This window comes from Cavia porcellus, unplaced genomic scaffold, assembly GCF_034190915.1.
Source record: "Cavia porcellus strain 051 isolate PalLab524CR breed Dunkin Hartley unplaced genomic scaffold, mCavPor4.1 scaffold_1, whole genome shotgun sequence".
NCBI classification, from domain to species: domain Eukaryota; kingdom Metazoa; phylum Chordata; class Mammalia; order Rodentia; family Caviidae; genus Cavia; species Cavia porcellus.
Genome location: NW_026947484.1, coordinates 196,440,409 through 196,457,053, shown reverse-complemented (window position 1 = coordinate 196,457,053; position 16,645 = coordinate 196,440,409). Strand labels below are relative to the sequence as shown.

Genomic DNA, 16,645 nt, shown 5'->3' with positions numbered 1-16,645 from the left:
GGGCATAATGCTGATATTTTCTTTGGGGCTCATGTTGCTATTAAATGTGAAATTTCCCAACTCAAACATTCAGTGAACTACTCCCCAAGCAACTCATATGTGCCAAGTCCGATAGATATAATAATTGAATAAGATATGGACTGTGCCTCTACTAAGCTCACAAAATAAGAAAAAAGGCTGGCCCAGAAACCAACATAGCGTAGATGTGCCAAGTGAAATGGCACGAGTTCAAAGACCATTAGTGTGGTCAAGGAGAGCCCTCAGCAGGTTTTGAAGGTAGAACAAGTGTGCCAGGTAGCTAAGGCCAGGGAAAGCCGGTACAAAGTCACCAATATTGCCCAACCTGGGCACAGATGGCACCCTGGCTTGGACAAAGCCATTGCATAAAGAGAAAAAGAGTAGAGAATGGCAGTAATGTTGAGCTCATTACCGTGAGACATTGGTCTAATTTTCCTGGGTCAACTCATCAGCCGGACAATATTAACTGGCCATATATACATGCTCAGTGTCCTATTTTTGGAGTGGACACAGAAAGGTCGGAGGTCTCCATTGTGTCAGCTCTGGGCAGGCCAGGAGCAGCCAAGTAGCAAATACACAAAGAGACTTTGGGAACAAAAGGGAATCAGGAGTGTAGTAGCTGCTGGTCTGTGATCCCAGGCCAGACCAGTGGGTAGAAGCTGAGAGGAGCAGAGTTTCAGGTCCTAGCAGCAATGGTATGCCTTCCCAGATAGGACCTGAAAATGAAAAGGCCTTGGAGGAAACCAGGAAAGGCTTTAAGTACCACAATAAGGACTGCATACTCAGAAATCCTAGATTGCTAACAAATAAATGGCTCAGTCAGTTATGCTTTGAAAGTGCCGACCTGATGAGTGAATTAGGGATGACATGGTGGCTAAGTTTGTGTCAACTTGACTAATTTAGGAACTGCCTAGCAGATTAGTGAAGCACACTTCTGAGGGTGTCAGGGTGAGTCATAGAGATATAACTTTGGTTACTGTGCATGATCCCTGGCCCTTCTGGCACTGTTTTCTTGATCTGCTTCCTGGTCACCCTGAACTATGTAGCTTTGCTCGACCACACTCTTCTACCATAAGGTTCCTGCCTTGGAGCCAGCAGACCATGGACTGAATCTTTTGAACCATAAGCCAACCTCTCATCCTTTAAATTTCAAATGTTAGCTATTTTGTTGAGCAACAAAAATCCTGGAGGTAGGAGGATCTGGTCTGAAGCTTACATAGGAGCTGACCAAGCCCAAGCAGGGCAGAACAGGTGTAGGTTTAAGGACTAAGGAAGTGGGGCTGGTGGTGGAAACAGAGGAAGAAGAATGGTTGACATTTACTCTGGATTTTCCTCCTCAAGTAACTAAAAGTTGGTAATGAGACTTAACAGGTAGGAATCCCAGATTCAGGGTGAGTGGAAATGACATTGTGTTTGGGGTCAGAAAGGTCTTCCATGCTAGAAGTGGGTATCTGAGAGTTACTAACCACTAATTTTCTTAACTATCAGAATAATTTTAGAATAAAATATCCAGACTAAGAAATCACACTATGATCATTTTTTGTATGAGTTCCAAATAAGAAAACAGTGAAGCCAGAAAATGTAATTGTTCCTATTCCTAGAACTGGGTACTGATGCATCTTTGCAAATTGTTCATTGAACTGTGTCTATGGCTTCTTGCCAGCCCTCAATGAGATTTTTATATTTCTTAATTATTCAATTACTACCCATAAGTAGGAGTTTGAAATCAAACCCAGACTCCTCCATAATAGAATAGTCTTTTGGATCATGACTACAGAAAAGGAAGTTTTCCATAATGGGAAGCCAGGCTGGTAGAATGGAGGAAGCCTTAGTTTCCAGTCACGGCTCTGCCCTTGGTTCCAGTCCTGGATTTGCTACACACTAGCTGTGTGAGCCTGGGTGAGTCATTCCCAGAGGTCCACTGTGAGATGTGTAAAATAAAAATCATGATAATACCCACCTACCAAGCTTGCTGCAGTCTCGGGGAAAGGAGCAGGTGCCAGCAGAACGCTACATCATGACTTCCTTGCATCTTTCAGGTCTCAGCAGCTTGAGAAATCACCAGCTGAGAAGGAAAACCCTCTGGACCATGAGCTGGCTGGTGCCCCTGACACCAACCCTGAAGCCCACCTGCCTTCCATTTGCCTCAAGCAGGTGTTCCCCAAGTATGCAAAACAGTTCAACTACCTGCGCCTGGTGGACAGGATGGCAAATTTGTTTATCCGGTTCCTGGGAATCAAGGGGACAATGAAGTTGGGACCAACAGGCTTTCGTACCTTTATAAGGTCAGTGGAACATTATTATTTGGGCTCTGGGCAGCATAAGGTCCAGACCCATAACTGGCTAGTCAGATCTCCCTGACTGCTCTTTGGGAACTCAATGATGCTGGATTAGTATCCCATTTGAGTCTGGATTAACCTTGTGGCAGGCATTGGCTCTGGTAGATAGTTAATTCTCATTTGCTGTGTGAATCAATGAATGTTATAATTGTTACAGCGTTCACAACCTTAGGTTCATGGTCAAAAAACAATTCCATACTACTGTATTAGTCTGTTTTTCATTTCTAGAGTAAAATACATGAAATCAGATAACATTATAGAGGAAAAAGGTTTAGTTCACTGTTTTGGAGGCTAAAAGTCCAAGGTCAGGTATCCACACTGATTTGATATACGATGAAGTCCTCATGGCAGGTACTGTTGTGGAAGGAACACATCTGGGAGAGAGAAGTCACATCTAGACAGGAAGCTAGAAAGCAACTTACGGCCTGACTCATTCTTATAACAACTTGCTCTCCTAAGAATTAACTGAGTCCCACAAGAATCGCTTTAATCACTTCTGAGGGTCCAACCCCAGTGACCCAGGTGCCTCCCACTGAGGACCCACCTTTTAAAGATTTCACACAGAGAACCTCACCTCCAAACCAGGCATTCTTGGGGGACACACTCAAACCTGAGCAACATCTTGAGCTAGGTCCTTAAACATGCATTAGCAATTGCCCTTAGGGGTCAGACGGACCTTGTGCTCCTTAACCTGGGGGTTTCACATGATACATGGCTATGAGCTGAGTATTTACAGAGCCACCACAGGGCAACAAGGCACATCTTTCAAAGTGTCAATTTCAGGAAAGAAAAGTTAAATAATTCAACTGATAAATAATTTAGTGCATTTATTCTAATACAAAAATAATAGAGAGATTAGTACAAGATAAAACGCAAGATACAAATAAGTAGTACATTTGCTGCAGCCTGCAAAGCAAGCATCTTCCTAAATTAATGATTAGATCAGGATCACCCCCAAACCTCAGTGACTTTGTCCTGTTAACTGGGAGCGGAAGCCACCTGTGGCCTGAGATTGTGCATGTGAGTGAGGTTCATTAAGTCTGGATAGGGACATCCAGCATGTGGTAAGTGGTCAGCTGATGTTAACTTCTTCCTACCATGTTCAAAGATATATATTTATATAGAAATTACGTGCAAAGGGTCCTTACAGAGTGTAGAACAAGCTAGATTCTCATTAAAAATGTGCCAAACAGATGACTCCAGACCTCTTCAACATGAATAGGCATGTCAGGGAATTGCCCCTTTAGTGGTTAACATGTTCCAAAAAAGTCTCCACCAACCCTCAACACTGCTGTTTTTCCTCCTTGTTGCTTTTAATATTTCCACTTTGCATCTCAAAATCACCCTCTTCACAGTTTTATTCTCTAAAGTAAATAATTAGAAATCTTGATTTGAAAACCATTTCTTTTTTTATTTTATTTAAAAGGAAAAAGAGAAAAAACAAAACAAAACAAAGCGGTGTAAGGGTACAAATAATACAGAACTACAAAAAAAAAAAAAACAGTAAGAAATCACCAGTTAATAGATTACATATTATCATCTTAGAGATAGTTGGTCAAGTCACAGTATCAAAGCATACAAAGTGGACATTCAAACAGTGAGACTGCAAACAGTTGTGTTCAATGATCCAACCAAAAACATTAATATGGTCAGCTATTTAACACCCCTAAACACACTTGCAGTTGTATCCTTTAGAGCACTTTTTCCCCCTCTCTTTTTTACAACAAACTTTACACATTTTGGGTTTTATTACTCCTTAGTTCTTATTACTTTTTTTGGGGGGGGGAGAATAAAGTAAAATATGGCAAAACAAAGCTGTCAGTCAAAACCAAGGATAAACTTGGTACATGATATAAGAACAGAGTACAAGGTTATCAACAATGGTTACCATAATGTCTCTTGTTGCCTCAAAAAGAATTGTCTATCTCATTAGGTATTATAAAGTTGAACAAAACAGTAGAGAACAAGACCAATAAAACTTAAACATTGTAAACATTACAGGACTTCCAAAGGAGATAATAGTCAAACCAGAATGGGCATCTTAGTGAATCTTATTGCCTTCAAAGTAGTTGCCTATACCCTCAAACTTGATACTATCATACAGAATGGAACAGAGTCTAATCATTCAAAACAAGATAGTGGGAGTATTACAGGAGTATTCAAAACAAGTTAATAGGAAATCAAAAAAAGTTACTATACTATATCCTGCTAATTTTTTAAATTTTTCCCCTTAATTAAAAAAACATAAAAAATAACTAAATAATTTTTTTAATGAATAAGGGAGAGATTGAGATAAAAGAGGACATAACAACATAACAATACAGGTCAAAAGGCAAAGCATGACTGTTTGAAAACCATTCTTGCCAAAGACTTTTCTTCAAATAAAGTGTATAAATTTTAACTCTAGCTTTCTGATAGTTATTTTTCAATTTTTACTTTTAGTACATGTCTTGGTACCTCCTTGGAGTGGAGTTGGGACATGTACACAGTGCATCTAATTCTTTTCATCCCCCTCCCCTCCTTTCCCTCTCCCTCCATCTCTTGATCCCCATCCCATTTGAAAAAGCTTTATCTCCATTTCCCACCATCTATCTTTTATTTTGCTCTTTATTTACATTTTGGATTTCTCATAGAGGGGGAATCATGTGATATTTAGTTTGTGTGTCTGACTGATTTCACTTACATTGTGCATCCATTTTCCTACAGAAGATGCAATGGCAGAGAGGTGCACTACTGTGTATAAATACCACATAGGATGGTAAACAAAAGCACTGCCAGGAACTTGTGACATTTGAGCAAATCTTTAAGGTGTGTGCAACGTGATTTTTGAGAAGGGCTTTGTGTTAGTTTCAAGGTGAGAGATTTGGGGGAAAAAGGAAGTCAAAGAGCATAGGTTTGGCTTCAGGATCAGGCATTTACTTAATAGCTGTGTGACTTTGGGCAAATCCTTTGTCCTCTGTGAGTCTCAGTTCCTTTGTCTGCAAAGCATAGGTGATCATTCCTACATTGCACTATTACTATGAGTTGGGATATAACATATCATAAAGCACCTGGCCCAATGCCTGCTTCATAGGAGTCTTGTGATCAGTATGTCCATTAAGCAGTGGAAATTTTCAAAGAAGTCAGCAGGGACATGTCATTATTTGCCCTTATATGCTCTGATTCTTGTAGCACCTACATTTGACTTCTACTAATAAGAGTCTTATGTAGAAATGGTTTAAATAGTAAATTTTCTCTTATATAACAAGAAATTTGGTAATGAGGATTTTAGATCTGGCCAAGACTCCCAAATACAATCCATGTCCCACTTTCTTGTCTTCCTGCTAATCCATTCTAAGCATGCACTTCCAGTTTCAGGGTTGCCTTATGGTCAGAAGATGGCCATCCTGGTTGAACTCTAGGTAAGAAGGGAAGAAGAGCGAAGATCTCTAACAGATAAATTAAATCCCCTTAAAAGCTTTCCTGGAAGCTGTATCCACTTCCGTCTCATTTGCCAGTAACAAAGGAAGCTAGGAAATAGACATTTTTTTTCTGTGCATCTTCGCTTTCATCATAGAGAAAAAGGAGAGGAAGAGAAGAGTTAGATAGGCAGTCTCTGCTCCTTTGTGATTCTTGAGCCCTGGAATGCAAACAAACAGCCAGTGACACTGGACACAGCTCGTGAGGGTACTTGAGACACTATGAAAGCACATAGAAACCCAGGAGAACGGTGAGGTTGAGACAGTAGGGGACTTTGGCATAACATGTCCATGGGCCCAGACTTCCTGGAGCAAGGTGGGAACTTTCTGGGCAGCTGTCTGCACCACTGAGCAGGAGTCTCAATTCAGGACCGTGGTGAAGAGACAACAGAGTCCCATGTGGATATCTTAGGAGCTATAACGTACACTGACCCTGTGAGACCTGCCAGGTGTCTGCCTCTTTCTGAGCTCCAGACAGTGTGAACTAACACAGGGGTCTGGCAAGAAGAAGTAGGGGGCAGGCCTGGGGGACACAGAGCCCCACCCAGTCTATGGGAAGGGCTGTGCCTGATTGGGATTATCCAAAAGAAGCTAGACTCACTGATTTTTAATGTGAAATGTTGGCATATGTATATAAATGTTAAAACTGGCAATCAAATGATAATTTTAACCACTCTGTAGGTTCTACCACAGCACTGGATGCCTGTAGAAGCCATGGCAAGGGTGAGCTCTGATGTGACAGCCATGGACATTTATCCACAGAATTGAGATTGGGCCTAATAAAAGAGTCCTTAAAAATTGTTCTCAGACTAGAATAGGGTGATGTCAAAAATACTGCTACCAATCTGTCTCTATGTGATAGACTTCCTAGTTTCCCATCCCTTTGTTCTCTGTAATTAAGGGTATTTTCTGGGGAAACCAATTTTGGCAATACTAGAGACTATTAGGTCCCTGCAGCCATGTTCCCAGGCTGTGGCCAAGGCTGTCCAGTGGAACCACGATGCCCTTGACCCTGGAGGAGGGACATCTTCTGCTGGGGAACAGATCACCCAAAGACAGCAAGCCTGCTTTCCCATTCCACAAATGTCTGTCATAATTAAAGATGCAAGAAGAAACAGACAAAATATCACACAACCACTAACAGACTTTTCCTTTTAAAATGTTCCAAGAAATCCCAATAGCAACTTAATGGGAAAAGATGATATTCTCTGCTCTGATTTATCTGGATATGTTCGGTCTTGCTAGTTAAATTTAACAGCAGGCAGTTTCTCTTGCTAACAAGTATTCTCTCTCCTTTCCACTTTGGTTTAAATTTTGCCTCATTATGAATTAATAATATTTATGCCATATGTTACATTGAACCGAGCGCCTTCTCAGGAGCACTTTGAAAAAGACACTCTGGCTAGTGAGGTACACACGCCTTTTCCTCGCACAGCTCAGAAGCTGAGCTTGGCTTTCATGCCTACTACTCACCTTCTCTCCAAGTTCCCTGAAGAGAACGAGGGGGAAAAAATAATAACAGTGCAAATGAATTTGTTCGCAGGGTCTATCTCTCCGAATGTGTTGCCTAGATCAGCAGTTTTCAGAGTGAATTATGCTAATGCCAGGCTGGCCATATTCTATTCTTCTTTTTCACCAAGAAATGAGAAATAATGAACTGTTGTTCTCTTGTCTAGACTTTAGTCTATCAAACCAGCATTTCATGTCATTTCCACAGGAGGCGCGTAACTTGCAGTACATACCACCAGGAATTAAGTGCCTCTTTTTTTTGTTTCTTTAAAACATTTTTTAATAATAATTGTTGGGATGTGAATGCTACTTGCTCTGGGAAAGAGAATTTATCTAACTGATTCTTCAGCTTGACAGCTTTCTTTGGGGAAAATGCCTCTTTGTTATTCCCTTTCTACTGGATTACTAATCTGGGAAAGCACCCAGTATAATTCATGTGGGATGCTTTTGCCAAACGTGTCTCATCCCACGGTAGAAATCCACCCCAATTTTCACTTGCTGCATTTTCCTTGAAGGCAGCCTGAGAATTCAACAGTTGGCCGGAACCGATTTTATTTCTAGGAGATGCGTGAGCCCCTCTGCACTGTGAGCCTTCCTTTTACTCAGGGCTGCTCCACTTTGAAATCCCTGCCCAGTCCTGGTGGCTTCTGATCCTGGGTCTCCTTTTGAATTAGAGAACTTTTTTCCCCTTCTTTCCCTTTTCTCTTTCCGCTCCCTTTTATCATAAGGAGATATTAATATGCCTCATAATGGGGAGCGGTAGGGGGTTTAATTCTCTGAGAGGCAGCAGGGTAGGTTAGTGCATTCTAGGATTGAAGTGGAAGGGGCCTTGCTTCCGTGACTTTGAGACTCCCGTGCTGGGCTAATCCCTTGCCATTCTATGCCTGCAGTCTCCATCCTAACATTTTAAATTGCATACTTTTAAAACCAGCCTGGTCTTGTTTCCCCACTCTCCAGGTGTGTAGAAATGTGGGTTTTGACTTCTTTTTAATAAATATGATTATTTGTTAGCTTTTATATTTTAGAAACCTCTCCAGGAAAAAATAATAAGCTTCTTGCTTATACAGAGAAAGGATGAACACAAAAGAAATTCTATAAATAGGATTTTATGGAGTGGGAAAGTCGGTTCCTAAATTTCCCATGAGATGTCAGCAGTTAAGAGGAAATGGGAATGATCGTTTCAAATCTTTCTATACTTGGGCTCCTAATGAACTTGAATGATTTGTGATTTCTCTCCCATCATATTGCGCAAATGCCTTTGATTCTAAAAAAAAAATGGAAAACAAGCCAACTAGCAAAAAGTAATTTTTCAAACGGGTTCTACATCATAAAGGAAGGCTGTGAATTGCCAGGCCCCATTTTCCATGTGTGCCAGGCACTGGGTGGGTCCTTCCGAGGGCCTGGGAAGGTGAGCAGCCTTGTTCTCAGCATACAAACGAGAGCTCCTGAGATTTGCTCAAGGTCACACAGTAAAGCCAAGATTCAGTGAACCCATGTGCCCTTGACTCCAAAGATGGTGTTTTCTAATTTCATTTCTAGCTAATCCTTCTCTAGGAATCTTTCTGGCTTTTGGGTTATCATATTCCTTGAACTTCTATTCTGCTGAAGAATTTATTTTTCCACTCATGAGTCACTTGGAAGACTTGAACCCCAGGCATTAGGGAAAACTGTTGTCTCTGATGAGGAGCTACCCATCCAGGCTCGGAAATCCTGTGCACTTTCTGAGCCCTCTGTTCCGCCCTCTGTGCCCAGAATAAAATAAAATTCTATATTGAGTGGATTAGACGGATGAAAAAATCATTCCAAAGTTTTGACATCTTGACTCTAGCTTTCTTCATTCTGTTTGAGTCCACTGAGAATATTTGGTGATCAGAGGGACAAATTTGAGAAAATATGTCACCTGAGACTCTGATTTTCTTCCCCCAATGCTTCCCAGCAGGAGGACTCTCGGGCTCTAGCCTTACTGGCTCCTGGCCTCATACTCAATTGTTGACTTCTTCCTGTGGCTCTGGGCTAGGACCCCTCCCCACAGATTCCAGGTCCACTGTTCTGTCCTTGGAGGAAAACGTGCATATGGACCCCAGCTCCTGAAAAGGTCCTGTCCCTTTTCCTGTATCTCAGTTTACCCTTCACTGAAATGGGATCAGGAGCTCCTCCCTCACAGAGTGGTCATAGAGATTCTTAGAGCTCAGGAGCAAGAATGTGCCTGGCATACAGGTGGTGACCAATAAACGCCGACAGAATAAAAATTCCTGCCTCCTGCAGTTGGCATGGATCCCCTCTTTCTCTGTCCTGCCAGTAGATGCTGCAATCAACTGTATCGGCAGCATTGCCAGGGAGGATGAATTACCTTGGAAGGGGATAAATGGAGAATTCTCCTTGGTAAATTACAGCTCCTACTAAAGGTTTGACACTTCTATTTTCTTCCTGTCAGAAAAAAATAACTATATACCAGTGGTCAGTTTGGTTTTCTTTTCTTATACCCCATTAACTCACAGAGCAAGCCAGACAGTGCCCTGTCCTGTGGGCAAGCCGGTAGCCTGGAGGACACCGATATGGTAATTAAAGCAAGACTGTGGCCTACTCTAATGAAGCTTTAGAAATTAGCAGTACAGGGTGTTAGGATACCTCTGGAGAGACCAGAGCCTTGTCCCCAGCAGAAGCCAATAGAGATAGCCATCTCAGTGACAGGTGACATGAAAAGCTTGGCGTCCACTGACATGTTGTTACTGGTGCTCAATAACTGTGCGCTGATGTGCTTTGAAGTCTGCCATGGTGACTTGTGATTGAAATACGGAGCAGGAGCCCCAGGGGGAAGCAGGATGTGAATTGATGGCCTGGGAAATGTGGATAGGAAGGAAGAAAGGAGGAGAGGGAGGGAGGTAGCAACTATGCCAGGAGTACTAGCCTGTCCAGGCACCATCGTTAGGATGGAGGCCTGAGGATGGGTTTCTGAATGCCCAATCCTGGCTGCTCACCTGTCTGCTTCCTAAGGGAACTGTCCACATGAGGGATAATGACAAATGTGAAATCAAAGACCCACTTTATCATTAGCTGACACAACGAATGTGAATACATTTGAAAAGTCGAAAGCAGCACTGAATGTAGTTCAGCCAGCGGGACATCCAGCCCGAGTCTAGCTTCTAGGACTCGGGAAAAGCCAGCCTGCCTGGGGACTCATCTCCCAGCATGATCTTGTCCAGCACAATGGCAAGCAAAGGGCCACCTCTAGACTGCACAGAAAGCCAGAGCCCTGCAACCTAGACTCTCTATCGGAGAGCTCCCCTGCTCCGGTAGGCAGGGCCACTCACTGAAATGCTGGGCCTAGTTGGCCTGCAGGGAGTTTTGGCCCTGGGAAAAGAAAAGGGAAAGGGAAAGAGAGATCAGGAAAAGAACTAACAACGGCTGCAGGTTTTTTTCAGTAAACCAGAGTGTCACTCCCACTTCCATCCCCAAAAGGGAGGTAGGATCCTAAACACCCCTTCTGTGGCTTGACAGAAGGCCAAGTTGCTGACATCAGGCTGAAGACCTGATGACTTTGGCCTCCTTGCATCTAAACAAGAACATTTGGCACTCAGAGGTGCATGCCCTCCTCCTGACATTTCTAGGTGGCTCCCTGAAAGTCAGGACCAACAGTGAGGGACCTCTCTGAGACCTCTCTCAGCCATGCCCACACTGGCTCAGCACACACAAAGGGGCGTGATCCAGCTGTGCTGTTCTGCTTTCTAAATCTGGGGCTTAGTGTGACTGACTTGGGACTTACATAGAATCTTCAGGGTACAGATCAAGGCTAGTGAAGTACAAAAACATTGAGCCTTTGTCTCTAGGTGTGGCCTCGGGGACCCATCTGGTGAGCACGGGGGGAATTGCTTCTGGACAGAAGTGATGGCTTCAGCTTGTGCTGGTGATGGCTGTCATCACTGGGGCTTCCGAGCGTGACCCCAGACACTGCCTGGATGCTGGCAGGAGGGAGCAGTGTGTGCCCAGGGACTAATCAATAGAAATGTGGTGGGGTGTTGTTTTTCGAAACATGAACTTCCCCGGTGGGGGCTGCGTAACTGTTTAAGGTCAGACTAGCCCCAAGACTGCCTACACATTGATTGCTTAGCTGGGAGGGTGAAATCTTTACCCAGAGGCTTCACTGCCCAATGGCAATTCCAGACTTGCCATCCCGATCCCTGTGTTCTCTCCAGCCCATTAGCCCTTGAACCAAGCCCACAGCTGCACCTATAGGAACTAACATCCCCTAAGCCCAGCTCATTTTCTCCCTTTTCTTCCGCCATTCCTGGCCTGACCAAAGACTCTACCTCAGTCAGTCTGAGCAGCTTTCAAACAATAGTACAGACAGACAACTTACATGGTAAACATTGATTCTCAGTGAATGAGAAGTCAAGGTTAAGGTGCTGGCATCTGGGGGCTCTGGTGAGGCCGCCTTCTGGCTTGCCATGGCCTCTTTCTCTGGAGATCTGTTCACAGCAGGTAGTTCAGAGAGCCACAAAGCCCTCCAGTGTCACTTCATGCAGGGTCACTGATCCCATCCTTGATGTCTTTGCTCTCATGACCTAATCACCCCCAAATACCCCACTTTCTTATACCATACACGGGGTGGGGGGCAGCCTATGCATTTGGAGGGGGCACATGCAGTCTGTCCAGAATAGGCCTGAAAGAGAGCTGGCACACGGTGGGTTTCAGCCAAGCAGTGACACATCTGCCTTCCTGTCCTTGGCAGGAACTGCAAGCTCAGCAGCAGCAATTTGTCCATGGCCGCTGTGGATATTCTGTACATTGACATCACGAGGAGGTGGAACTCCATGACCCTGGACCAGCGGGACTCAGGTACCTGATGACTGGCTCCACCACATCCTCGTGGAGGCCTCATCTGCAAAGTGTGGCAAACGAGGGCTGGGGGTCGGGGGAGGGTAAGAGACAGATGCATCTTTTGTTCCCTCTTATCAAGGGGAAGGGTGAGGAGGATCCTATCCACCAGAGACATCATTCCAGGAATTTAGCTGACTGCTCTCCAGCCTCACCTCTCTCCAGTTCTAAGCTGACCTCGTCTCTGCTTAAGGCACTCACTTCATGTGTACTGGGGATAGGATACTGGATTCTGCATGCATCCATTCGTCCCTCAGCACACATTTGCTGAGCTCATGTCGGCTAGGCTGTGCATGAACGGAGCAAAGAGTACTCTAGAGTGGCAGCAGCTGAGGAAAGGATGCTGGTGCAGGTGGTGTGGGGTGGGATGGCAGGAAACTCCAGGGAAGCTGTCAGCTCTTCACTCAGGGAGGGTCAAGGAAGACATGGAGAAGGATGTGAGCCAGTGAACAGGCTGGAGTCAAGCATGCAGCCAGGGGTGTTACCCAGCCAGGTTGAACACTTGTGAGAGGCCATTGAGCTAGGACCATCCCAACTAGCTCAACCGGGCTGGAGCAAAAAGGGGAGGGAAAAGGGGTGGATGGAGCTGTGGGAAGCCTTGAGCGCCAAAGAAGATGACCTTGATCCAGTAGGTTATGCGGTGAAGGATTCTATTAGGAGAATAATCCGCCCTTGGGTCAGTGAGTTTCTGATCTTTTTCCTCACAGAGGATGTTTCCTAAAAGGATGAAATAATCATAACTGATAATTATACAGTTATCTCAAAATTGCACGTTCCTTCATTGAATGTCCCCAAGACCCAATGCAAGAAGGCCCCATGAGCCTCCTGTCACAGATGAGTAAATCGCAGCTCAGGTGACCAAGGTCCCATAACAACTGTGAGCCAGAGGCAGTGCCCTCCCACTGCACTTGGCTGCCTCCCTGCAGAAGGGACTCACTGAGTGGGCCAGGGCACCCCAGGAGCAGCCCATCCAGTGACTCAGTGGGAAAGATGCAGAGTCAGTGGTGGAGAGACCCTGATCGGAACTGACTTGGCCATTTTCTGTCAGTCCCAGCTTGAAGGCCGTCTTGCCCCTAATCTCGAGTTCTTCATCCATAAAAGGGAGCTTACACTTTCTGATCTCTGGGCTGGCCCAGAGGTCTTGCATGTCAATGAAGATGAAAGTATTTGGGGTGACTGCTGACCATGCCAAGCAGTTTTGGTTTGTTTGTTTGTTTGCTGTAGTGCTAGAGTTGACCCAACCCAGGGCCTTGAGCATGCTGGACAATTGTTCCACCACTGAGGTTCCTACTAGCAGGCACTGCTCAGGGACAGTCTTACAAGAAGAGTGTCTGACCACTGGTGGTGCCTTTGCTGCCCCATGCCCATGGGGGCTAGAAACCTCCCAACAACAGGGATACAGCACTCAGAAATCATTTGCTGAGTGACTTTGTGTTTGTTACTGCTATTTAGTAATGGTGCTACTGGTTGCCAGTTTTTGGCTGTTTCCTATATGCCGGTCCTCTGCCTGGCACTTCACATATGTGTCACTGGCTAGAATTCTCCTGGCTATGGGTGTGATTACGTCCATTGTATAGAGGAAAAAACTGAGGCCCAGAGGCATTGCCAGTAGATAAGACTCAAATACCAATCCACCTGAGTTCCCTTTTCTGAGTCACTTCCTCCTATTAACTGGTCATTGAGATAACCATGGACTTCCCCACTGTTCTTTTTTCTTTAATTCAACAACAAAAGTCAGGGAACACCAATAGCCATTGGATCAACAATAACTTTTGCATCTCTGCAATAGGCAGCTCGCTTGCCGCTTCCCCTGGCAACTAGGAGAGGGGTGAGACACAGTGCCTGCAGAAGCAGGCAGATTAATTACCATTTCGAGGACCAAGCGCGCTCATGTGACAATTGAGCAGCGTCACTTTTTGCTGACGCCTTCAGAAAGTGAAGTGTTTGCTCTGTGAGCTGAATGTGGGGGCGACATCACAGGATCCTGTGGAGGAGGCCAGATGAGGGGGTGGGGGTGGCAGTGGAATTATTAAATATTGAAATTGATCAGGAGTAGCAGCAGGAAGCTATTTATCATGTTTTATTGCTTCAAACTAGCATTACCATCTGGCCCATTGTTAATTCCGGATAGCTTTTCATGTTTTGCTTGTCTCTTAAATTGCTCCCTGTAAGCAGAATCCACAGGGGCTGTCCACAACGCAGGTCCCAAGAGGTCTTCAGGGGTCTGCCAGGGTCTCTCCACTCTGATTACCAAGTTATGGAAATGAGAAAAATACTTATTTTTAGCATGAGCAAATCTGGGGCTGGGAATCCCAGACCTTTTATATCCCTCAGCCCCTGAATGTTTGGAGTTGGGCATCAGGGCCACTTTGAGATTACCTTATATGCGTGTGTTATCACTTCCAATTCTCAGAACATGACCTCGAAGTGTGTAATAGCATCTCATTTTACACCCTGCCCCATGCCCATGGGGGCTAGAAACCTCCCAACAACAGGGACACAGCAGGGACCTTAGGATTCTGGCACCCTTCCCCAGAAATGGGGAAGGGTTCTGAGGTCCCCAGAGCAAAAATGACTTGTCTGCAATCTGATGGCACCTGAGTAGCAAAGCTGAGATCTGAACTCCAGCCTCCTGCAGCCCAACCCCCCAGGTGCACAGTCTGGGCCACATCAGCAGCTGCTTGTTCACTTGGGCGACAGTAGAGGGTTCCAATTGTAAACTCCAGGTCAGGGAGTTTGGAGCAGCGGGAAGCTGAGCTCACGATGATGGTCTGTGTGTTTGAAAGAGCATCGAGGGGATCTCTCAAGCTGAAATGATGAGTGCTTAAGGTGATGGATATGCTAGTTACTGTTTTGATGATCACACAACGCACATACTGAAATATCATGCTTTATCTCATAAACAGGCACAATTACTATATGTCAAGAGAATGATTTTCTTTTTAGCTAGGTGTAGTGGTGCATGCCTATAATCTTAGCACTCAGGAAGCTGAGGCAGGAGGATTGTTGCGAGTTTGAGACCAGCCTGAGCTACAAAGTGAGTTCTGAACTTGAACTGCCAGCTTGAGCTGCATAAGGAGACCCTGTCTCAAAAAAAATTTTTTTACAAGTCAGTTTACCCTGCCAAGGGCCTACTGGAAGGATGGAAGTTGGAGTTGGAAATGTCAAAATTTCTGTCTCCTTTCTCTCATTCTCAGAGGTTATACGTTGGTTTCCACTGCTACTGAAAGGAAATAATAGGAGGGAAGGGCTAGGAAGTCCTGGGTATTAAAGCCTGAAACAGGAGCCTCCCTGTGCCCACGGTCTTGCAGGTGGCACAGGCAAGGCCAGTCCCCACCCCTGACTCTCTGGGAGAGAGGGACCTGGAGAGCCAGACACGCTTCCGGAACCACTCAAGGAGCACTTGTAGAACAGAATCCTATAGCTGGAGGGTGGTTCTTGCTTTTGTCCTTCCTTCCCTCCCTGGTGTGCAGCCACAGCATTCTTAGGCCAGGACCTCCAGGTAAGTGCTGAGCAGTGCTGTGGGCACTGCTAGGGGAGATGGCCTTGCCTGCCACAGAACTCCTGTGGGCTGACAAAAAAGAACTCTTTGGGGCCAGAGGTGCAGCTCCATGGAACAGCCCATGATAAACATGCAAGAAGTTCTGGCTTTGATCCCCAGCACCAAAAACAAAAGAAAGATATCTTTGAAGAGTGCTGTAACATGGATCTCATTCTCAAAGGACATGTACTCTTCGATTCATTCAACAAATTCATAATGAACATGTCACCCTGTGTGGGCCCTGTGGGAATATAAAGATAAATTATTCACAGATCCTATCCTGTCTCTCTTAAGAAGAAATCATGCCACAGATTTTTTACTGAAAGTCTCCTATGTGGTAGAAGTAACAAATGTTTGTTATGTGTTATCTCATTTAATTCTCATAGTCTTTTTTTTCTTGTACCGGGAATTGAACTCAGGTCCTCACAGTTGCCGGGCAGGCACTGTGCTGCTGAGCTATACACCAAGCTCTCATACAATCTTGTGAGGGTTGTTATTCCCATTTAGAGAACAAGAAACCTAAGGATATGGGACTGAAATTAGAAAAGCCTTATGTCAGGGACCAAGGGGTCTGAAGCAAGATCAACCTGAGCCATTTGCTCTTTGCACTGTGCCAATGGTCTCTTGGTCACACAAATGACTCTGACAGTCACTAATCGTTATAGTAGGCTATGATCAGAAGTATCATGGAACCTGAGAAAGTTACAGCAGAGAAGACACACACACATGCACACGCGCACGCGCACACACACAGAGCACTTAGCATGGCAGGCAACTCAGAAGTGGCACCCACTGTGTCTCTGTGCCCTGCCTACTACCTTACCTAGAACATGCAAAGGCATGTTCAGTGCTCAGTGGAGGACAAGCAGCAAAATAAAAAAATGCCCACATCCTTACAGCAGGAA

At 44.8% G+C, this 16,645-nt stretch overlaps 1 protein-coding gene across 1 annotated transcript in view; it reads left to right on the top strand.

The window, feature by feature from the left end:
• Positions 1 to 16,645, top strand: part of Ttll11 (tubulin tyrosine ligase like 11) — a 265,404-nt gene that overhangs the window by 221,228 nt on the left and 27,531 nt on the right. The window contains exons 7-8 of the mRNA XM_005004045.4: positions 2,058 to 2,303; positions 12,054 to 12,160. Coding sequence (XP_005004102.4) covers positions 2,058 to 2,303; positions 12,054 to 12,160 — 353 coding nt within the window. The remainder of the gene's footprint in view (positions 1 to 2,057; positions 2,304 to 12,053; positions 12,161 to 16,645) is intronic.